Genomic DNA, 23,593 nt, shown 5'->3' with positions numbered 1-23,593 from the left:
CTAGAAAGGCAATGTGGTTCTCATTGGACTCCTGAGTTATTGCTGAGACCCGGGCATAGCTGATTACTTTTTGCTGGGCTGCTTTCAGTCCTGCCTTATACAGATTAGAAAATGATCCCTTTCCCAGATGTGCTCAGGGTCATTATAATTCCAGTTAGGATCGGGGGAGGGGACTGCAGTTTCCCCTACTCGGTATCTATCGCTTGACATGTGAAGCCCTGTTGCATACCTCCAGGCTTCCTTTAAGACCCTAGTATGTTCAGGGTCTAGTTATCAAGGATGCATCTCAAGGGCGCCTGCCAGGAAGTGGATTGGTTATTTCCCATCTGAAAAACAATCATGTTAGGGAGGAAAAGGAAAAGAAAAAACGAATAGGCTTTTTGAAGCTTATCCTACCCAGTACTGTGGCAACCTAAGAGCCAGGCGTCCCTGGGTCAGGATGCAGATCTCCAGGCAGGCTGAGGCATGACAGCCTCCTAGGGATCAAATCCCCGGGCAGGTCGAAGCGTGAGGGCCTCCTGGGACCCTTGGGACTAGCGGATCCCCGAAAGGCTGAGGCGTGACAACCTTTTGAGGACCAGATCCCTAGGCAGGTCAAGGCGTGATGACCTCCTGGGACCCCCGGACTGGAGTTTGGGTGTCCCCAAGATCTCCAGTGTGACCAATGCTAGGTAGGACTAAGGGATTGGATATTATACAGTAATTCCCTCCTGAGGCCAGCTATTTTTTTGGTTATCCCTCTAGAAGATTGTAGAGGCAACATTGTGGGCCTGGATGGGGCTGAGGAAAGGAGCATGAAACAGGAAGGAAAAGGCGGGGTGGGGGGCAGAGCACAACCTTTGGAAGAATGACATAGCACAAGGGCATAACGTAAACTGATTAAAGTCAATTGGGTCCAAGATGACAAGTCAAATTGAGCAACCCTTAATCCCCAATCTGTAAGCCAAAAGACACACCCAGAGGTGGCAGAACATCTCTAAGGCACTGTCAACAGAGGGAGGAGTGGGTGGTTCCCCAATGGCTGGGATGATCCTCCCACTCATTAGCATAGAATTAACCCCTGCTCTTGCAAAATTTAGGCTGCATTCCAGGACCTGAACCCTTGCCCTCAGCAATGGTCCACACCCTGAAGCTTGTGCTTCTCTCTGAATCCTAACAAATCCACCTCCCACTTAGTCTCACTGAATTTTTGCAACAAGACCTCAGAGCCTGAGCCTTTGGTCGGGTTCGTGTCCCAGGAGAAAGAGCTGAAGGAAAAGAGGAAAAAGCAGTGGGGAAAACGTGCCAAGGAATCCCCTTCATAGCCTACTGGAAAAATTTGCTAGATATCTGACCGGTGCTCAGTTTCCATTGGCCTGATTTTTGGCACAAAGAGTAAGGACAGAAGAACCCCTACCGGCCTGGGTAACCTCTATAGGGGCTCAGCACATACTGAAGAGTAGCCTCTCCAGAGTCCCTCAATTGCGCCCACTGCCTCCTGCCTGTTCGCGGGGGGTTCAAAGAAACGAGAAACGAGAGATTGTAATTGTTAGGCATGTGCTTCCAGCCACTGAAGCGAGGACCTCCTACCTTAACCGGAGGTCTTCTGGAATCTGAGGCTGAGCTGTGTGGGCTTTCTGCTGAGTTCGTTTTTCGCTGCCCCAGTTTCCAGCACGACGGGCCTTCCACTGCGCTGGGTTTTCTTCGCATTCCGCTTCTACCTCGGGAGCTTCTCTGAGTCAGGCTCCTGCTGCGCTTGGCCTCTTCCGCGTGGAGGTTGTTTCAGCCAGGTTTTATCCGAGTCACGGCACCATAGATGTCACGAGTGTATGCTCCTCGGTTCTTTGTCTCGTCACAACAAAGATTTGGAGTGACGGACATTAAAGCCCCTCGGCGGGTCATAGCTCTCAGAGGATGGACCGTGTTATAGCTCTTAAATAAATCACTGTTACAGCTCAGTGTTACAGCTCTATTTATTTAGACGATAGCAGGAAAATCCATCTTCGAGGTGTGAGGGCACTTCGATCCAAAGACGGGAAGAGAAGAGCGCCCCATCGTGTGGGAGAGCTAGAGCGAGAGCGAGAGGGAGAGAGGGAGAGAGGGGGGGAGAGAGAGAGAGAGAGGCGGAGAGAGGGACAGAGAGAGTCACGGGAGAGAGAGAGAGAGAAGAGGCTTTGGCTCCTCTTTTTATATGTTTTTTTGTTCCCACCACCATTTTGGACTCCTTCTCCCTATTCTAACTACCTAACAAAACCCATGGCCCCTGGATATGGGGATAAGAATTGGCAGGCAGATTCTTACCCACTGCTCCACCAGGGAAGTCCAAGACACTTGCATTTTTGTCCTCATTCTGCCACATTGCAGGATTTCTAAAGCATTGAAGAGCAGATTCCAAAATACTCTGAGGGTTAGGAAAAACAATGCAACCAATTCTTTTTGTGTTTAAAGGTTTTGTGATTCTACACGTCTTGATTTATTAATACCATCAATTTGACCTAATTAATCTGAACTGAGATAAGGTGTAGCAGGCTGATCCTTAATGGGAAGATTTATGGGCTTCTTATTCTAGTGCATCTGAGGAAGGGAAGAGAATGTTTATCCAGGAACCAGCTGCATGGTGAGGATGTCTTGGTTCCTGTTACCAAAAGACTGTACAGCCAAGGCTCAGCAGGCGGATTGGAACAATAGCCAAGAAAATATTTGAGGGGACCCAGGGGCCTTTCAATGAGAGTGTCATCAGGACATGCTTCCCAGATGGGCTGTTACAAACGATTCATTTGGAAACTAATTGACAGGATGAGTGGGAAGTTTAGTTGGCTAGAAGAGTCTTATTCTTAGTGAGAACTTTAAGGGTCTTAAATGGTTTGTCAATAAGAGTCTCGGGGAGCAGCTAGAACAATGCAGATTCATCCATAATCCCTTTCTGCTGTTCACCACCACCCATGATCCATCTGTGTAGTTTCTGAACAGTCAGCAATTCCAGGTTTTAAATAGTTTGTAAATTTTCAGTTTCTACACACTTTATTATCCACTCGTGATTTTTTAATTAAAGCGTTTTAATTCCTTTCTCTGTTCAGCTGTTAATGCTGAGATCCATATTTAGTTTTATAAGCTTCTCCCTTTTTTTTGGCTCATGAATTTTTTTTTTTTTTTTGTTTGTCATGGAAATGTAAGAGTGGAATATTAATACATTTCACTTTAGTTCTGTAATGTCAGGAATTTTTCAAAAAAATTAAAAGACGGACTGGAGCCTTTTCTTTGTGAATAGAAACTGGATGCCACAGTGATTTCATGTGGATTTAAAAAAAAAAAAAAGTCTCAACCCCCCCTCCCCCACAGCTCTTACATGCCTGAAGGCCACAAAGGGCATTAGAGACTCCCCCACCCCCACTGCCAATGCTTACAGTGCTTCAGAAACTCTATGGAGTTTTGAACTGGGAGGAATCCTGAGTTCTCACATGGGATGGCCCTGGAGGCCCTCACATCTTTAGCATTGGGTCTACTTTGGGCTGTGTCTGTTGTTGGGAGCCGCCAGTAGACTACAGCCACCTTTGTTTTAAAGACTAGATAGGAATAATGTGCAGCTTCCCCTTGGTGTCTATAATGAGAGAAGATTGTTGAGAAAAACTGCCAGAAGAATCTTTCTGGACTGTTGGTCAGATTAACATAGGAGGTCTTCTTAGTAGTCCAGTCACTCTAAGAAATTGAATAGACAGATCCAAGAGCTTCTGGGTATCATCTAAAATCAAATCCGTGGAAAGATTAAGGTGGGAAGACTTCTTTAGTTTGGTCTTCTTACTTTCTGGTTGAGATATGGATGAATAGAGTCTTGATTAATATAAAAAATTAGGAATGTTGGAGATTATGGATTTTAGTTCAAAGATTTTTTTCCCCCTATACTGGAACTGAATTACCTCAGATTAAAAAAAAAAAAAAAAAATAGCCCAATTCCCGGAGGTCACCTGAACTGGGTTAATTGCTTGTGGGGTTAATTTTAACTTCTAGAGCCTTTGAATTGCTAGAGGCAGTAGTTTTAAGTGTGGGGGCCATCAGCTTTCCTTAGAGAACTACCTTTTAGTCGAAGGTGACTTTTTTGGGCTAGACTAAGGGGATTTTGGTTGAGGGGGGAGGGAAAGAGAAATGTGAGGGGGTGGTTAGTACCTTTTCACTGGGAGAGCCTTTGGAATTGGGTTTGTTAGATTCCACACGAGATTTGTGTGAGGTTGATCTACAAAAGAGGAAAACTGCAGTTATCTAGGTTATATGCAGGTCACTCCCCAGCCATTTTAAAACCCCAATATAAGTAAAGTTTTCCAGGCATCTGTTATAAGGACAAACTGTGGTCCTGGCAAACTGAAGTCTGTTCCTATATGGTTGAAGGGAGACCTTGTTCTGTAGTCATAAGAAGTTTTCTTGTACAAGTGGGATCATCCATTGGATTCAAATCTGAGCTCCTAGCAGGTCAGAGCCCTCGTTCTGGGCCTAATATTGTTGACCAATGTAACAATTGAGAAATGGAATACTTCTTGCCACATCAGTAAACAAAGGATGTTACAGTCTTAGTAATTACAGCCACCACAGATGGTGAGCTGGTGAGCCCTGAGGGAACTCAGGAAGGAAAGAATACCTGCCGTCAGACTCCACCTACTTCCTGAGGTGAGCCCTGAGGAAGCTCAGGATGTGAAATGAAAGTCGCTCAGTTGTGTCCGACTCTTTGTGGCCCCATGGACTATACAGTCCATGGAATTCTCCAGGCCAAAATCCTGGAGTGGGTAACCTTTCTCTTCTCTAGGGAATCTTCCCAACCCAGGGATGGAACCCAGGTCTCCTGCATTGTAGGTGGATTCTTTACCAACTGAGCTATCAGGGAAAGCTCTGAGGAAGCTCAGGATGTGAAAACACAGGATATTGGGCCCAGATAGCTGAGGTGCATATCAAAGGAGTGATTCCAGTGAGCCCAGATTCTTGCATCTTCCCATTCATAGAAAAGCAGTAAATTCCTTAAATTGGGATACCTGGTTTTCTTTAATTAATAATTGTTTGATGTTCAGACTACCTGTCCTTTGTTGCAAAACTTCTATGTAACCTGGCTCCTCCCCTCACCTCCTTGGAGCAGTTTTCTCAGGGTTACTTGAGATGCTGTCTCCTGGGTTTGAAGTCCGAAAAATTTCCTATCAAATAAAATATAACTCACAGTTTTTAGGTTGTGAATATTTTTTAAGTACACACAATGACCTAGAATTCTTGGGTCCTTCAACTCACACATCATCGTCCACTGCTCAGGTGTCAACAGTTATTAAATTTCAGGATTCTCAAAGTTAGGATGCTCTGAAGAGTGATTGGGGCCCAGGAATCTGTAACTTAAAGCAAATCTTTCTGTAGCCTTTAAGAGTTTGGGTGGACAGGAAGGAAACTTCACTTTCAGGCTCCATAGCCTCATAGCTTCTTTCTGAGCTTTCAGGTCTGAGAGACAAGAGGAGCCTTTTGAAGCAAATCTCTTAGGATACATTTATCTGTGTTAAATCTCCATTTAAAATTCCTTTAGTCATGGATGTGAAGCAAAGCTGAAAAGGGTGAAACTTTTCAGAACCTGAAAAACAAGTTGTGTTAAAGCAAGTGAAGCCCTGCCCTCTCCCTAACTTGACCCTCAATCTGTGAATACTAAATTGCTTTTTCCTGCCACCTCCCTTTTCCAGCCATTTGCCTTGGCAGTATCATTTGTTGTGGTGGTGCAGTTGGGTCAAGTGAGACTAAGAAGGGGCAGTTTCTGAAGCTCTATGTTTGCATACTCTGAGATTTGGGGCCTTACCTGGGTGCCATTGGCTGAGGACTGAGTTGGCTCTGGGGGACAGACTCTGCTTGGAGCCACCTGCTGCTCTCTGCTGCCTCCTTGGTGTAATATTCTCACAAGTCTCTCCAGGCCATCTGTTTGAGGTCAGGATTAGTTGTGCTATAGTTTGTTACACCCCAAATGCACTCATTTCACACGTAGCAAAGTAATTCTCAGAATTCTCCAAGCCAGGCTTCAAGAGTACGTGAACCGTGAACTTCCAAATGTTTAAGCTGGATTTAGAAAAGGCAGAGGAACCAGAAATCAAATTGCCAACATCAGTTGGATCATAGAACAAGCAAGATAATTCCAGAAAACATCTGCTTCATTGGCTATGCTAAAACCTTTGACTGTGTGGATCACAACTGTGGAAAATTCTTCAAGAGATGGGAATACCAGACTACCTTACCTGCCTCCTGAGAAACCTGTATGCAGGCCAAGAATTAACAGTTAGAACCAGACATGGAACAACAGACTGGTTCCAAATTGGGAAAGGAGTACATCAAGGCTGTATATTGTCACCCTGCTTATATAACTTACATGCAGAGTACATCAGGAAATGTCAGGCTGGATGAAGCACAAGCTGGAATCAAGATTGCAGGGAGAAATAAGCAGATGACACCACCCTTATGGCAGAAAGTGAAGAGGAACTAAAGAGCCTCTTGATGAAGGTGAAAGAGGAGAGTGAAAAAGCTGGCTTAAAATCCAACATTCAAAAAGTGAAGATCCTGGCATCTGGTCCCATCACTTCATGGCAAATAGATGGGGAAAAAATGGAAACAGTGACAGACTTTATTTTTTTTTGGCTCTAAAATCACTGCAGATGGTGACTGCAGCCATGAATTTAAAAGACACTTGCTCTTTGGAAGAAAATCTGACAAACTTAGACAACGTATTAAGCAGCAGACACATTATTTTGCCAACAAAGGTCCATCTAGTCAAAGCTATGGTTTTTCTAGTAGTCATGTCTAGATGTGAGAGTTGGACCATAAAGAAGGCTGAAGAATTGATGCTTTGAGGCTGGGGTGATGGAGAAGACTCTTGAGAGTCCCTTGGACTGCAAGGGGATCCAACAAGTTCATCCTAAAATAAATTAATCCTGAATATTCATTGGAAGGACTGATGCTGAAGCTGGAGCTCCAATAGTTTGGCCACCTGATGTGAAGAGCTGACTCACTGGAAAAGACCTGGATGCTGGGAAAGATTGAAGGCAGGAGGAGAAGGGGACAACAGAGAATGAGATGGTTGGATGGCATCACTGACTTGATGGACATAAGTTTGAGCAAGCTCCTAGAGAAGGTGAAGGACAGGGAAGCCTGGTGTGCTGCAGTCCTTGGGGTCGCAAAGAGGTGGACACAACTGAATGACTGAACAACAACAAACTGGGGACTGGTGTGAAAGAATTTCATTGCTGGGGTTCAAGTATAGGGAAAAATTCACAAGATCCTTGGACACCCTATGGAGAAATCCATTGCTGCCCTTCATCTGAAGCTTCAGTTTCAACTATCGCATTCCAACACCTGATTATCTCCATCCTCTGTGGCCTCTCTTCAGGATTGCATCTCAAGCGAGTTATTCTTTTCAATAATAAAAGTCTTGTCAATTCTTTGCTGAAATGGGATCTATCCTATTTCTCAGGTTTGTTAGTTTAGAAGTTCCATTTAAAGGAGTAATAAATTTTAGGCATGGCTTGTTCTTGGTAAATCCAAGCTGGATCCCAGGAATTACTGTATCCCTTTGTGTAAAGAGGGCATAGTGTTTGTTTAAGAATGTAAACTCTGGAGTTAGTGGTCCCTGGGTTCTGGCCCCAGCTCTGTTACTGAGTGAGAGCAATGCCTACTGCATGTGGTAAGGATTAGATGAGATGACATAATGACATATGGAAAGCACTTGGTACAGTGCCTTTCATATGAAAATTAGCTGCTTTGTTATTTTATGTTCTCACAATTCATTCATTAAATAATTTGTTCTAGGCTTTACCTGGAAGAGTACCAGGTCCTTTAGTTTACTGGTTGCATTCTTCATGATTTCATATTTTCTTTTGACTTTTTAAAATTAAAAAAAAAAATCTTACTTTTTAATTGAAGTATAGTTGTCTTACAATATTTCAGGTATACAGCAAAGGGATTGAATTATACACATCTAAAACGCCAATACTTTGTCCACCTGATGCAAAGAACTGACCCATTGGAAAAGACCCTGATGCTAGGAAAGATTGCAGTCCATGGGGTTGCAATGGGTTGGACAAGACTGAAAGACTGAACTGAATTGATTGTCCATCTATCCTTTTTCAGATTCTTTTCCACTGTAGGTCATTTAAGATATTCAATGTAGTTCTCTATGCTATACAATAGGTCCTTGTTGTTAATATCTATATTATATATAATAGTGTTTGTTAATCCCAAATTTCTAATTTATCCCTCCCTACCCTACTTTTTTCCTTTGGTAACCATAAGTTTGTTTTCTATGTCTGTGAGTCAGTTTCTGCTTTGTAAATAAGTTCATTTGTATCATTTTTTTAAGATTCCACTTAAGAGACATCATATGGTATTTTTCTTTCTGTGACTTAACTTAGTATGATTATCTCTGGGTCCCGCCATGTTGCTGCAAATGGCATTATTTAATATATTTTTGGAAACGATGCATTTATTGTATTGTTTTTGAGTTTGGATTTGGCCCTCTCACACCTGAAATAGTCAGTCAGTCCGTCAGTTCAGTTGCTCAGTTGTGTCTGACTCTTTGCAATCCCATGGACTGCAGCATGCCAGGCTTCCCTGTCCATCACCAACTCCTGGAGCTTACTCAAACTCACATCCATTGAGTTGGTGATGCCATCCAACCATCTCATCCTCTGTCATCCCCTTCTCCTCCTGCCTTCAATCATTCCCAGCATCAGGGTCTTTTCAAATGAGTCAGTTCTTCGCATCAGGTGGCCAAAGTATTGGAGTCTCAGCTTCAGCATCAGTCCTTCCAGTGAATATTCAGGACTGATTTCCTGTAGGAGGGACTGGTTGGATCTCCTAAGGAAAACTGTGACAAACCTAGACAGTGTATTAGAAAGCAGAGACATCACCTTGCTGACAAAGGTCCATATGGTCAAAGCTATGGTAGCTACTCCATGTTCAAGGTCAGGAGGGGCGGCTGTGAGGAGATACCCCTCGTCCAAGGTAAGGAGCTGTGGCTGTGCTTTGCTGGAGCAGCTGTAAAGAGATACCCCATGTCCAAGGTAAGAGAAACCCAAGTAAGATGGTAGGTATTGCGAGAGGGCATCAAAGGGCAGACACACTGAAACGATAATCACAGAAAACTAGCCAATCTGATCACATGGACCACAACCTTGTCTAACTCAATGAAACTAAGCCATTTTGTGTGGGGCCACCCAAGACGGACGGGTCATGAGGAGGAGGTCTGATAGAATGTGGTCCACTGGAGAAGGGAGTGACAAACCACTTCAGTATTCTTGCTTTGAGAACCCCATGAACAGTATGGAAAGGAAAAATGATAGGACACTGAAAGATGAACTCCCCAGGTTGGTAGGTGCCCAATATGCTACTGGAGATCAGTGGAGAAATAACTCCAGAAAGAATGAAGGGATGGAGTCAAAGCAAAAACAGCACCCAGTTGTGGATGTGACTGGTGATAGAAGCAAGGTCTGATGCTATAAACAGCAATATTGCATAGGAACCTGGAGTGTTAGGTCCATGAATCAAGGCAAATTGGAAGTGGTCAAACAGGAGATTGCAAGAGTGAATGTTGACATTCTAGGAATCAGCGAACTAAAATGGACTAGAATGGGTGAATTTAACTCAGATGGCCATTACATCTACTACCATGGGCAAGAATCCCTTAGAAGAAATGGAGTAGCTATCATGATCAACAAAAGAGTCCAAAATGCAGTACTTGGATGCAATCTCAAAAACGGCAGAATGATCTCTGTTTGTTTTCAAGGTAAACCATTCAGTATCACAGTAATCCAAGCCTATGCCCCGACCAGCTGAAGAAGCTGAAGTTGAATGGTTCTATGAAGACCTACAAGACCTTCTAGAACTAACACACAAAAAAGATGTCCTTTTCATTATAGGGGACTGGAATGCAAAAGTAGAAAGTCAAGAGATATCTGGAGTAACAGGCAAATTTGGCCTTGGAGTATGGAATGAAGCAGGGCAAAGGCTAAGAGTTTTGCCAAGAGAACACGCTGGTCATAGCAAACACCCTCTTCCAACAACACAAGAGAAGACTCTACACATGGACATCACCAGATGGTCAACACTGAAATCAGGTTGATTATATTCTTTGCAGCCAAAGATGGAGAAGCTCTATACAGTCAGCAAAAACAAGACCGGGAGCTGACTGTGGCTCAGATCATGAACTCCTTACTGCCAAATTCAAACTTAAATTGAAGGAAGTAGGGAAAACCACTAGACCATTCAGGTATGACCTAAATCAAATCCCTTATGACTATACAGTGGAAGTGAGAAATAAATTTAAGGAACTAGATCTGATAGACAGAGTGCCTGATGAACTATGGACGGATGTTCATGACATTGTACAGGAGACAGGGATCAAGAACATCCCCATGGAAAAGAAATGCAAAAGGGCAAAATGGTTGTCTGAGGAGGCCTTACAAATAGCTGTGAAAAGAAGAGAAATGAAAAGCAAAGGAGAAAAGGAAAGATATTCCCATTTGAATGCAGAGTTCCATAGAATAGAAAGGAGAGATAAGAAAGCCTTCCTCAGCCATCAATGCAAAGAAATAGAGGAAAACAACAGAATGGGAAAGACTAGAGATCTCTTCAAGAAAATTAGAGATACCAAGGGAACATTCCATGCAAAGATGGGCTCGATAAAGGACAGAAATGGCATGGACCTAACAGAAGCAGAACATATTAAGAGGTGGCAAGAATACACAGAAGAACTGTACAAAAAAGATCTTCACAACCCAGATAATCACGATGGTGTGATCACTCACTTAGAGCCAGACATCCTGGAATGTGAAGTCAAGTGGGCCTTAGCAAGCATCACTACGAACAAAGCTAGTGGAGGTGATGGAATTCCAGTTGAGCTCTTTCAAATCCTGAAAGATGATGCTGTGAAGGTGCTGCATTCAATATGCCAGAAAATTTGGAAAACTCAGCAGTGGCCACAGGACTGGAAAAGGTCAGTTTTCATTCCAATCCCAAAGAAAGGCAATCCCAAAGAATGCTCAAACTACCACACAATTGCATTCATCTCACATGCTAGTAAAGTAATGCTCAAAACTCTCCAAACCAGGCTTCAGCAATACATGAACTTGAACTTCCAGATGTTCAAGCTGGTTTTAGAAAAGGCAGAGGAACCAGAGATCAAATTGCCAACATCTGCTGGATCATCAAAAAAGCAAGAGAGTTCCAGAAAAACATCTATTTCTGCTTTATTGATTATGCCAAATCCTTTGACAGTGTGGATCACAATAAACTGTGGATAATTCTGAAGGAGATGGGAATACCAGACCACCTGACCTGCCTCTTGAGAAACCTGTATGCAGGTCAGGAAGCAACAGTTAGAACTGGACATGGAACAACAGACTGGTTCCAAATAAGAAGAGGAATACATCAAGGCTGTATATTGTCACCCTGCTTATTTAACTTATATGCAGAGTATATCATGAGAAATGCTGGGCTGGAAGAAGCACAAGCTGGAATCAAGATTCCTGGGAGAAATGTCAATAACCTCAAATATGCAGATGACACCACCCTTGTGGCAGAAAGTGAAGAGGAACTAAAAAGCCTCTTGATGAAAGTGAAAGAGGAGAGTCAAAAAGTTGGCTTAAAGCTCAACATTCAGAAAACTAAGATCATAGCATCTGGTCCCATCACCTCATGGGAAATAGATGGGGAGACAGTGGAAACAGTGTCAGACTTTATTTCTTTGGGCTCCAAAATCACTGCAGATGGTGATTGCAGCCATGAAATTAAAAGACGCTTACTCCTTGGAAGGAAAGTGATGACCAACCTAGATAGCATATTAAAAAGCAGAGACATTACTTTGCCAACAAAGGTCCATCTAGTCAAGGCTATGGTTTTTCCAGTGGTCATGTATGGATGTGAGAGTTGGATGGTGAAGAAAGCTGAGCGCCGAATGCTTGATGCTTTTGAACTGTGGTGTTGGAGAAGACTCTTGAGAGTCCCTTGGAGTGCAAGGAGATCCAACCAGTCCATCCTAAAATCAGTCCTGGGTGTTCACTGGAAGGACTGATGCTGAAGCTAAAACTGCAGTACTTTGGCCACCTCATGCAAAGAGTTGACTCATTGGAAAAGACCCCAATGCTGGGCGGGGTTGGGGGCAGGAGGAGAAGGGGACAACAGAGGATGAGATGGTTGGATGGCATCACCGACTCAATGGACATGAGTTTGAGTAAACTCTGGGAGTTGGTGATGGACAGGGAGGCCTGGCGTGCTGATATTCATGGGGTCGCAAAGAGTCGTACACGACTGAGTGACTGAACTGAACTGATGGTTTTTCCAGTAGTCATGTACAAATGTGGGAGTTGGATCATAAAGATGGCTAAAGGCTGAAGAATTGATAATTTCAAACTATAGGACTGGAGAAGACCCTTGAGAGTCCCTTGGACTGCAAGGATATCAAACCAGTCAATCCTAAAGGAAATCAACCTTGAATGTTCATTGGAAGCACTATTGCTAAAGCTCCAATTCTTTGGCCACCAGATGAGAAGAGCTTACTCATTGGAAAAGACCATGATGATGGGAAAGATTGAAAGCGGAAGGAGAAGGTGGTGGCAAAGGTTGAGATGATTAGATAGCTGCTGCTGCTGCTAAGTCGCTTCATGTGTGTCCAACTCTGTGCGACCCCAAAGACGGCAGCCCACCAGGCTCCCCCTTCCCTGGGATTCTCCAGGCAAAAACACTGGAGAGGGTTGCCATTTCCTTCTCCAATGCATGAAAGTGAAAAGTGAAAGTGAAGTCACTCAGTAGTGTCTGACTCTTAGCAACCCCATGGACTGCAGCCTACCAAGGTCCTCCGTCCATGGGATTTTCCGGGCAAGAATCCTGGAGGGGGTGCCATTGCCTTCTCCAGTTAGATAGTGTCATCTACTTAATAGACACGAATTTGAGCAAACTCTGGGAGATAGTGGAAGACAGATGAGCTTGGCAAGCTACAGTCCATGTGGTCACAAAGTTGGACATGAGTTAGCAACTGAACAACAGCAACAAAATAGGAAATTAGTCAAATAGTTAGTCAAAGTTCTTTTTTTCTTCCTTTTTATAAAATGTATTTATTTTAATTTCAGGATAATTACAATATTGTGATGGTTTTTGCCATACAAGTCAAAGTTCTTGATATAAAAAGTTATACCAGTTAATACAATTATTAAAATTTTCACTTACTTCCACTGTATAATTGTAAAGGATTTGATTTAGGTCATACCTGAATGGTCTAGTGGTTTTCCCTACTTCCTTCAATTTAAGTCTGAATTTGGCAGTAAGGAGTTCATGATCTGAGCCACAGTCAGCTCCCAGTCTTGTTTTTGCTGACTGCATAGAGCTTCTTCATCTTTGGCTGCAAAGAATATAATCAACCTGATTTCGGTATTGACCATCTGGTGATGTCCATGTGTAGAGTCTTCTCTTGTGTTGTTGGAAGAGGGTGTTTGCTATGACCAGCGTGTTCTCTTGGCAAAACTCTTAGCCTTTGCCCTGCTTCATTCCATACTCCAAGGCCAAATTTGCCTGTTACTCCAGATATCTCTTGACTTTCTACTTTTGCATTCCAGTCCCCTATAATGAAAAGGACATCTATCTGTTTGGTTGTTAGTTCTAGAAGGTCTTGTAGGTCCTCATAGAACCATTCAACTTCAGCTTCTTCAGCATTACTGGTCGGGGCATAGGCTTGGATTACTGTGATACTGAATGGTTTACCTTGAAAACAAACAGAGATCATTCTGCCGTTTTTGAGATTGCATCCAAGTACTGCATTTTGGACTCTTTTGTTGACTATGATGGCTACTCCATTTCTTCTAAGGGATTCTTGCCCATGGTAGTAGATATAATGGCCATCTGAGTTAAATTCACCCATTCTAGTCCATTTTAGTTCGCTGATTCCTAGAATGTCAACATTCACTCTTGCAATCTCCTGTTTGACCACTTCCAATTTGCCTTGATTCATGGACCTAACACTCCAGGTTCCTATGCAATATTGCTGTTTATAGCATCAGACCTTGCTTCCATCACCAGTCACATCCACAACTGGGTGTTGTTTTTGCTTTGGCTCTGTCTCTTCATTCTTTCTGGAGTTATTTCTCCAGTAGCATATTGGACACCTACCAGCCTGGGGAGTTCATCTTTCAGTGTCCTGTCTTTTTGCCTTTTCATACTGTTCATGGGGTCCTCAAGGCAAGAATACTGAAGTGGTTTGCCATTCCTTCTCTAGTGGATCACATTTTGGCAGAACTCTCCATCATGACCTGTCTGTCTTGGGTGGCCCTACATGGCATGGCTCATAGTTTTCATTGAGTTAGACAAGGCTGTGGTCCATGTGATCAGTTTGGTTTGTTTTCTGTGATTGTGGTTTTTATTCTGTCTGCCCTCTGATGGATAAGGATTAGAGGCTGATGGAAGCTTCCTGATGGCAGAGACTGACTGAGGGGGAAACTGGGTCTTGTTCTGATGGGCAAGGCCATGCTCAGTAAATCGAATCTCTTACAATTATACAGTAGAAGTGACAAATGGATTCAAGGGATTAGATCTGATAGACAGAGTGCCTGAAGAATTAGGGACAGAGGCAGTGATCAAGACCATCCCCAAGAAAAAGAAATACAAAAAGGCAAAATGGTTGTCTCAGGAGGCTTTACAAATAGCTGAGAAAAGAAGAGAAGTGAAAGGCAAAGGAGAAAAGGAAAGATATACCCATTTGAATGCAGAGTTCCAAAGAATAGCAAGGAGAGATAAGAAAGCCTTCCTCAGCGATCAATGCAAAGAAATAGAGGAAAACAATAGAATGGGAGAGACTAGAGATCTTTTCAAGAAAATTAGAGATACCAAGGGAATATTTCATGGAAAGATTGGCTCAATAAAGGACAGAAATGGTATGGACCTAACAGAAGCAGAAGATATTAAGAAGAGGTGGCAAGAATACACAGAAGAACTATACAGAAAAGATCTTCATGACCCAGATAACCACGATGGTGTGATTACTCACTTAGAGCCAGACATCTTGGAATGTGAAGTCAAGTGGGCCTTAGGAAACATCACTATGAACAAAGCTAGTGGAGGTGATGGAATTCCAGTTGAGCTATTTCAAAACCTAAAAGATGATGTTGTGAAAGTGCTGTACTCAATATGCCAACAAATTAGGAAAACTCACCAGTGGTCACAGGACTGAAAAAGTTTTCATTCTAATACAAATAAAGGCAATGCCAAAGAATGCTCAAACTACCACACTATTGCACTCATCTCACACACTAGCAAAGTAATGCTCAAAACTCTCCAAGCCATGCTTCAACAGTATGTGAACCGTGAACTTCCAAATCTTCCAGCTGGATTTAGAATAGGCAGAAGAACCAGAGATCAAATTGCCAACATCCATTGGATCATCAAAAAAGCAAGAGAATTCCAGAAAAACATCTATTTCTGCTTTATTGACTATGCCAAAGCCTTTGGCTATGTGGATCACAACAAGCTGTGGAAAATTCTTAAAGAGATGGGATTACCAGACCACCGACCTCCTCCTGAGAGATCTGTGTGCAGGTCAAGAAGCAACATTTAGAGCTGGACATGGAACAACAGACTGGTTCCAAATTGGAAAAGGAGTACGTCAAGGCTGTATATTATCACCATGCTTATTTAACTTATATGCAGAGTACATCATGCAAAATGCTGGGCTGCATGAAAAACAAGCTGGAGTCAAGATTGCCTGCAGAAACGTCAGTAACCTAAGATACGTAGATGATACACCCTTATGGCAGCAAGCAAAGAGGAACTAAAGAGCCTTTTGATGAAAGTGAAAGAGGAGAGTGAAAAACCTGGGTTAAATCTCAGCATTCTAAAAATGAGGATCATGGCATCCAGTCCCATCACTTCATGGCAAATAGGTGGGGAAACAATGGAAACAATGAGAAACTTTATTTTTTGGGCTCCAAAATCACTGCAGATGGTGACTGCAGCCATGAAATTAAATGACGCTTGCTCCTTAGAAGGAAAGCTATGACTAACCTAGACAGCTTATTAAAAAGCAGAGACATTACTTTGCAAACAAAGATCTGTCTAGTCAAAGCTATGGTTTTTCCAGTAGTCATGTATGGATGTGAGAGCTGGATCATAAGGAAAACTGAGCGGTGAAGAACTGATGCTTTTGGACTGTGTTGTTGGAGAAGACTCTTGAGAGTCCCTTGGACTGCAAGGAGATCCAACTAGTCCATCCTAAGGGAAATTAGTCCTGAATATTCATTGGGAGGACTGATGCTGAAGCTGAACTCCAATACTCTGGCCACCTGATGTGAAAAACTGACTCATTAGAAAAGACCCTGATGCTGGCAAAGATTGAAGGCAGGAGGAGAAGGGAATGACAGAGGATGAGATAGTTGAATGGCATCACTGACTGGATGGACATAAGTTTGAGTAAGCTCCAGGAGTTGGTGATGGACAGGGAAGCCTGGTGTGCTGCAGTCCATGGGATTGCAAAGAGTCAGACACGACTGAGCAACTGAACTGACTGATTTTCATTCATATAATCATAATCTAGCCTTTAGAGATACATGACTTTATAACATGGTAGTTTTTATGTTAGTCAAATGTGAAATTTTCATTCACTTTTAAGGCTCAGTAAAGTTTCATTGTTTACCCCATCTTTCAAGTGCAGATGTTCTATGGGAAACAGTAGACACAGTCTCAGGTCCAGTGGGGTCGCAGAAGGTGGTGTAGGAAAATAGCCTGTCCTGTTCACTGTAATACCAGGAGTTGCAACTGCAGCTGCTTTTGGCAGATCACAGGTGTCTGCCCCAAAGCAAAACCTGCTCTGCTTCCAGTGTGTCTATACTTTTCACCTACCACAGTAAAAACAAAAAATAAACAACAAACTTTACACCCTGAGATAAATCAGAGTCACCCTGACTGGTCTGATCTCCCAACTAATAAAATATTGAATGTTTCCTACAATCCTAGACTCCTCCCCAAATAGTTTTTTCTCCAATTTTTGCTATGTTGTTGGCTGGAGATTGTCAGGAGCATTGTGAATATAGCTGTCTTGTGAGTAAGTTTTTGCTTTCTTATCATGAAGGGATAATGTAAACTTCGTAGCCTTGGTAATCCTGTGAATTTTTAAGTCCTTCTTGTGTTTTTTACTTGATGAACCAGTCCTTCTAAAGTCTGATTCCCTTGCTCTCTTTGAAGGTGCATGTTTCTTTCCTTTTCTAAATTCTTCTTTCTCTGGGTATTCCTTTGATACCTGTCATGTCTGGATCAGCTAAAATGCAAAAGCTCAAAGATGTTCTGTATTGGTTTATGTTATTAGGTTACAATAAAAAATATTGATTTTGAGGTACTTTTAGACTTAGGAGAAGTGGCAAAAACAGTGTTATGAGTTCCCGTATACTCTACATTCAGCTTCCCTTAATGATAACATTTTACATAAACTACAATTCATTATCAAACCAGGAAACTGATATTGGTATTAACTCAATTGCAGACTTTATTTAGATTTCACCAGTTTTTATATGCACTCTCTTTTTTTTTTCAGGTATATCAGTTCAGTTCAGTTGCTCAGTCGTGTCCGACTCTTTGCGACCCCATGAACTGCAGCACACAGGCCTCCCTCTCCATCACCAACTTCCGGAGTCCACCCAAACCCATGTCCATTGTGTTGGTGATGCCATTCAACCATCTCATCCTCTGTCATCCCCTTCTCCTCCTGCCCTCAATCTTTCCCATCATCAGGGTCTTTTCAAATGAGTCAGCTCTCCGCATCAGGTGGCCAAAGTATTGGAGTTTCAGCTTCAGCATCAGCCCTTCCAGTGAACACCCAGGACTGATCTCCTTTAGGATGGACTAGTTGGATCTCCTTGCAGCCCAAGGGACTCTCAAGAGTCTTCTCCAACACCACAGTTCAAAGGCATCAATTCTTTGGCGCTCAGCTTTCTTTATAGTTCAACTCTCACATCCATACATGACTACTGGAAAAACTATAGCCTTGACTAGATGGACCTAATTCTACAAAATATTATCACATGTGTAGATTTGTGTAAACACTGACATATTTACGAGACAAAATTATTTCATTGCATAAAAGAAACTCTGTGACTTCATCCCTTTATAATTAGTCATATTCTCCTTAAAACTTAATGCCTGACAGTGATTTGTTCATTATAACTTTGTCATTTTGAGAATGTTATATAAATAAAATCCTACATATAAACTGTTTTAATAAGAATTTTTTCTTTTTAAATTTTTTGATTGCACTGGGTCTTCATTGCTGCTTACGCACTTTCTCTAGTTTGAGACAAATGGGGGCTACTCTTCATTTCCGTGCATGGGCTTCTCATTGCGGTAGCTTCTCTTGCTGTGGAGCACAGATGCGAGATGTATGGGCTTCAGTAGTTGCAGCATTTGGGCTTTGTAGGTGCAGCTCATGGGCTCTAGGGCACACGGGCACAGTAGTTGTGGCACATGGGCTTACTCTGCAGCATGTGGAGTCTTCCCGGGCCAGAGATTGAACCTGTGTCCCCTGCATTGGCAGGTGGGTTACTATCCATTGTACCACCAGGGAAGTCGCATGTAAGCTTTTGAAATTTTTTTTCCACTTAGAATAATGCATTTGTGATCCACTCAAGTTGTTATACATATCAATGCATCTTTTTTGTTACTGAAAGGTATTTCATTGCATTGTATACTGTACTGCAGTATATATCCATTTATCCATTTGCCTGTTGAAACATGTTTGGGTTGTTTCCAGTTTTTGGCTATTACATTGAGCTGCTATAGACATTTTTTGTAGTTTTTTTGTGTATAAAAATAAGTTTTATTTCTCTTGGTTTGGCTGAGAGTCTTATAAACTGTATTTGCAATTGTATTTATAAAATTACTGGTGTTAAGTAGTGCTTCTTGAATTGTCCTGGGTGAATGTGAAAAGAGGTAACTTAATAATATTAAGTGATACACTTAAGTGAAGCAAAGTCAGATGACGTGGCATTTGGTGCTATTAATTGTTCATGGCCTTTGGTGTTATTAATTGCTGACAGTATTTCAAACAGAGTCAAGTTCTAACAGAACTGAGTACTTACAAAACACGTGGTAGTACAAACCTGCCAAACTCAAGAGCATTTGTCTGAAAGCCTCAGTACATTGCTATGTTGTGAAGAGTGACTTTGTTCTAGCAGAAAAACATCATCCATTTCATTATATTAAAATAATTGTTCATTTGGATTTTTATTGGTTTTATAGTTTGTTTTTATTTCATTTATAATTTAAAACAATTTTTTATGGTTCTGGACCAGCATGTAATCAGCTCAGCTAAAACCAGTATTGCATATATGATTTAGTAGTGGTGTTGGTACCGAATAAAGTCAAAGTGAGGAGGGAAGGGGACAGGGCACAACCTTTAAAAGAATAACATAGCCATTGAGGATATGACAAAAATTGGTTAGAACCAATTAAGTCCAAGGTAGTGGATGATTTGACTTTCTGTATACCTTGAGCCTCATTATACACTCATTATAATACAAGTTCAGTTCAGTTGCTTAGTCATGTCTGACTCTTTGCGACCCCATGGACTGCAGCATGCCAGGCTTCCCTGTCCATCACCAACTCCCAGAGCTTACTCAAACTCATGTCCATCGAGTCAGTTTTGCCATCCAACCATCTCTGCCTCTGCCATCCCCTTCTTCTGCCTTCAATCTTTCCCAGCATCAGGGTCTTTTTTAGTGAGTCAGTTCCTTGCATCAGGTGGCCAAAGTACTGGAGCTTCAGCTTCAGCATCAGTCCTTCCAATGAATATTCAGGACTGATTTCCCTTAGGATTGACTGATTGGATCTCCTTGCAATCCAAGGGACTCTCAAGAGCCTTCTCCTACACCACAGTTCAAAAGTATCAATTCTTTGGTGCTCAGTGTTCTTTATAGTCCAACTATCACATCCATACATGACTACTGGGAAAACCATAGCTCTGTAATACAAGAGCATATACTAAATACATACCCACAGGTACCTGACAGTCCTGGGGCAGACCGTAAAAGTCCACAATGTGGATGGTGTCCCAGGTCCTAGAAATACCCACACCTTTCCCCAAGCAGTTGATGTAATCCTTCTACTCATTTGTTGTTTAGTCACTAAGTTTGTATTTGGATTTTTATTGGTTTTATAGTTTGTTTTTATTTCATTTATAATTTAAAACAATTTTTTATGGTTCTGGACCAGCACGTAATCAGCTCAGCTAAAACCAGTATTGCATATATGATTTAGTAGTGGTGTTGGTACCGAATAAAGTCAAAGTGAGGAGGGAAGGGGACAGGGCACAACCTGTGACCCCATGGACTGTAGCTTGCCAGTCTCCTATCTCCATGGGATTTCCCAGGCAAGACAACTGGAGGGGGTTGCCATTTCCTCCTTTGGGGGATCTTCCCAACCCAGGGATTGAAACCCTGTCTCCTGCATTGACAATTTGTATGGTTGTGAGAGTTAGACCATGAAGAAGGCAGAGTGCTGAAAAATTGATGCTTTTGAATTGTGGTGTTGGAGAAGACTCTTGAGAATCTCTTGGACTACAAAGAGATCAAACCAGTCAATCGTAAGGGAAGTCAACCCTGAATATTCATTGGAGGGATTGATGCTGAAGCTGAAGTTCCAACACTTTGGCCATCTAATGTGAAGAACTGACTCATTTGAAAAGACCCTGATGCTGGGAAAGACCCTGGGAAAGACCCTGGAAAGACTCATTGGTAAAGATCCTGATGCTGGGAAAGTCAAAAGGAGAAGGGGGCAGAGGATGAGATGGTTAGATAGCATCACGGAATTTGAGCAAACTCTGGAAGTTAGTGAAGGATAGGGGAGCCTGGCGTGCTACAGTCCATGGAGTCACAAAGAGTCAGACTTGACTTAGCAACTGAACAACAACAACAGCTGCATTGGCAGGTGGGTTCTTTACCACTGAGCCACCAGGGAAGCCCGCCCAGTCATTAGTTTATGAAATTACCCAGCCCATAAAATCTAACCATCCCATATTTCCAGGCAACTCTCACCTGAGATGGGCCACATTCTGCCTGTGGAACATATGGCTTGCTCTTGAATCCTTTCCTGCCTGAAGCCAAGACCCTCAGGAACTCACCGAAGACCTAGTACGTGACCATCCTCTCCCATTTTCCTGCAACCTCATTACAAAGGATATTGATAAGTGTACTTTTTGCCTATCACTTTGCCTCTTGCTGAATTCCTTCTGTGCTGAGGCATAAAGAACCTGAGCTTCAATATGTTTGGAGGCAGGTTGTGTGGTTTCTGTTGGAAGAGTGTAGTTTCACATTTCATCCAAGGTGTGTGGTTTTAAAAGGAATACATAAATATATTTATATGAAAAAACATGGATGGGTATTTATGCCATGTTTTACATTTGTATATATTAATATAATTTGCATATAGGATCAGAGATTTAAAAAAAAGGTGGCTTAAGCAAATGTAGAAAGTCCACCCTCTCATAAACATCTGAGGTAGTCAGTTGTCCAGTACTGTAGCATTGTCATCTGGAGACCCATTTTCCTACTAGTTTGTTCCTCTTGTCTTCTCCTAGATTGTTGCTTCTCAAAATTTAATGTGAATATGAATCACCTGGGAATATATGTGTGTGTATGTATATATGTTTACTGTGCTGCTTGGCTTGAAGTTGCTTAGTTCCCCAATCAGAGATTGAACCTGGGCCCTTGGCAGTGAGAGCACAGAGTCCTAATCATTGAGCCACCAGGGAATTCCCTGGAGATCTTATTTAACTGTAGAATCAACCTCAATAGGCTGGTTTGGGCTGATTCTGCACAAACACCCAGGTGATGCTGACGTTGCTGGTCACACAGAGCACATGTAAGCAGTTAGGTCCAGGAATATTGCCTTCATTCACAAAGCTGAAGCTGGTTTGTCACCATTTCTTTGGATTTCCAGCCTGTGGGAAGGAGTAGACAGGAAGTAAAGGGGCAAGTAGCTTCCTTATGAGAATATGACCCAGAAGGTGTAGACATTCTTTCCATGTACTTCTCACTGGCCAGAAATGTGGTCATTTGACCCCTCAGTTGCAAGGGAGGCTGGGAAATACAGGCTTGAGGTAAAATTTGAAGAGTTCTATTAACTAAGAGGAAGATGGCGAGAACAAATACAAGGGAATTATAAACAGTGTCTGCCATGATATTTAAAGAGAATTTAAGTCAAGACAGGATCTGTGAGAATATTTTTCCTTTTATGCTACTTATATGTGAGAAACACTAGTCTGAAGTAGAATCTAAAGTGTATACTTCCTTAGCACTCATGCTAATCTGTCCCTTGTCTACCTTTTCAGTGATCACATCCTTTGTGTCAGTTCTTTTGAATGATTTGCTTTTGCCTGAAGAAACACATTCTCATACCCCTGTGTCTTTGCACATGGTTTCCTTTGTCCTTCTACATCAGCCATCCTAATTTAGGCTCATTGGCAAAGCTGTATTGCTAAACAAGAGAAGCTTAGGCAGGGGTTTTGAGAATTTTTTTTAAAGAATCTTTTATTACTTTTATGTACAGAAAGCTCAGTGGTGCACACTCAGCCCAGTTTGGTGGCCAGCTCTTTGGCCTTCGCCTTTTCCAGCTTGGTGATGAGAGCCACTGACTTCAGCCTCAGGACATTGCCTCCCCAGTGGTGGCAGATCTTGTCATACCTATCATTGTAATTGGTCCTGATGGCTTCCACCAGCTTAGCCAGGGCACTCTTGTCCTCCGAGTTGACTTGTGCGAAGGCCGCAATGGTGCAGGTCTTCCTGTGGACCAGGCGCCCCAGCCAGGCCTTCCCCTTGATGATGCAGTAGGGAACCCCCATCTTTCGGCACAGTGTGGGCAGGAAGACCATGAGCTTGATGGGATCCATGTCATGAGCAATTACCACCAGATGAGCATTCTTGTTCTCCACCAAGGTGGTGACAGTGTTGACCCCTGCTCGAAGGACAGGTGACCTCTTGGTGGGCAGCTTGCTGGAAGTTTTCTCCTCTCGGGCCAGCAACCTCTGCTCCTTCTCTTGCTTCGTCTCTGGACTGTACTTGTGGGCCAGCTTAAGTAGTTGAGTAGCTGTTTGTTGGTCCAAGGCCTGGGTGAATTGGTTAATTGCAGGAGGCACTTTCAGCCGCTTATAGAGAATAGCCATTTGCTGCTGCAGGTGGATGTAGCAGGGCCATTTGACAAAGCAGTTGAGGTCCCTTTTGGGTTGGACGTCCTGTCCAATGCCAAAATTCTTGGACCTTTTCTCGAAAAGGGGGTTGACCACCTTCTTGGCCTCCTGCTTCTTCACCATAGCGGGAGCCAGGGCCACCTTCTTCCCCTTCAGCATCTTGAAGGGCTGAAAGAAAGAGAGAGAATTTTTTTTTTTTTTTTTAACAGAGACACCCACTTCGAGAATGGATAGATAAGCACAGGTGATTATTTGTTTGAAACCTCTCAAACCTTCTATTCTACTGATGAGAGCTATGAGCTCACCTTCACACTTGAAATGCACAACTCCACGTTCTAGACCCTGTCTATTCTCCAACCCCCCTGCAACAGGAGGGGAAGGCCCACAGAGTTAAAGTGAGTTTTTGCTATA

General features: G+C 42.7%; 2 protein-coding genes across 2 annotated transcripts in view; one reads left to right on the top strand and one right to left on the bottom strand.

Moving 5' to 3' along the window:
• The window catches only part of LOC133068097 (uncharacterized), a 125,896-nt gene extending 107,658 nt beyond the window's left edge, over positions 1-18,238 (top strand). Inside the window, exon 5 of the mRNA XM_061159152.1 lies at positions 17,540-18,238. Coding sequence (XP_061015135.1) covers positions 17,540-17,851 — 312 coding nt within the window. The 3' untranslated portion in view covers positions 17,852-18,238. The remainder of the gene's footprint in view (positions 1-17,539) is intronic.
• A 4,326-nt stretch (positions 18,239-22,564) lies between these two features.
• LOC133068035 (large ribosomal subunit protein eL8-like) lies at positions 22,565-23,341 on the bottom strand. The gene has a single exon (XM_061159115.1). The coding sequence runs from the start codon at positions 23,339-23,341 to the stop codon at positions 22,565-22,567; it is 777 nt and encodes a 258-aa protein (XP_061015098.1).
• Positions 23,342-23,593: the final 252 nt, after the last annotated feature.

Source organism: Dama dama, chromosome 13, assembly GCF_033118175.1.
Source record: "Dama dama isolate Ldn47 chromosome 13, ASM3311817v1, whole genome shotgun sequence".
Taxonomy (NCBI): Eukaryota; Metazoa; Chordata; class Mammalia; order Artiodactyla; family Cervidae; genus Dama; species Dama dama.
This window is presented reverse-complemented; position numbering and strand designations above follow the sequence as displayed.

Excerpts from the sequence above, each read along its gene's own strand:
- LOC133068035 (XM_061159115.1), bottom strand. The coding sequence starts at position 23,341 with ATGCTGAAGGGGAAGAAGGTGGCCCTGGCTCCCGCTATGGTGAAGAAG.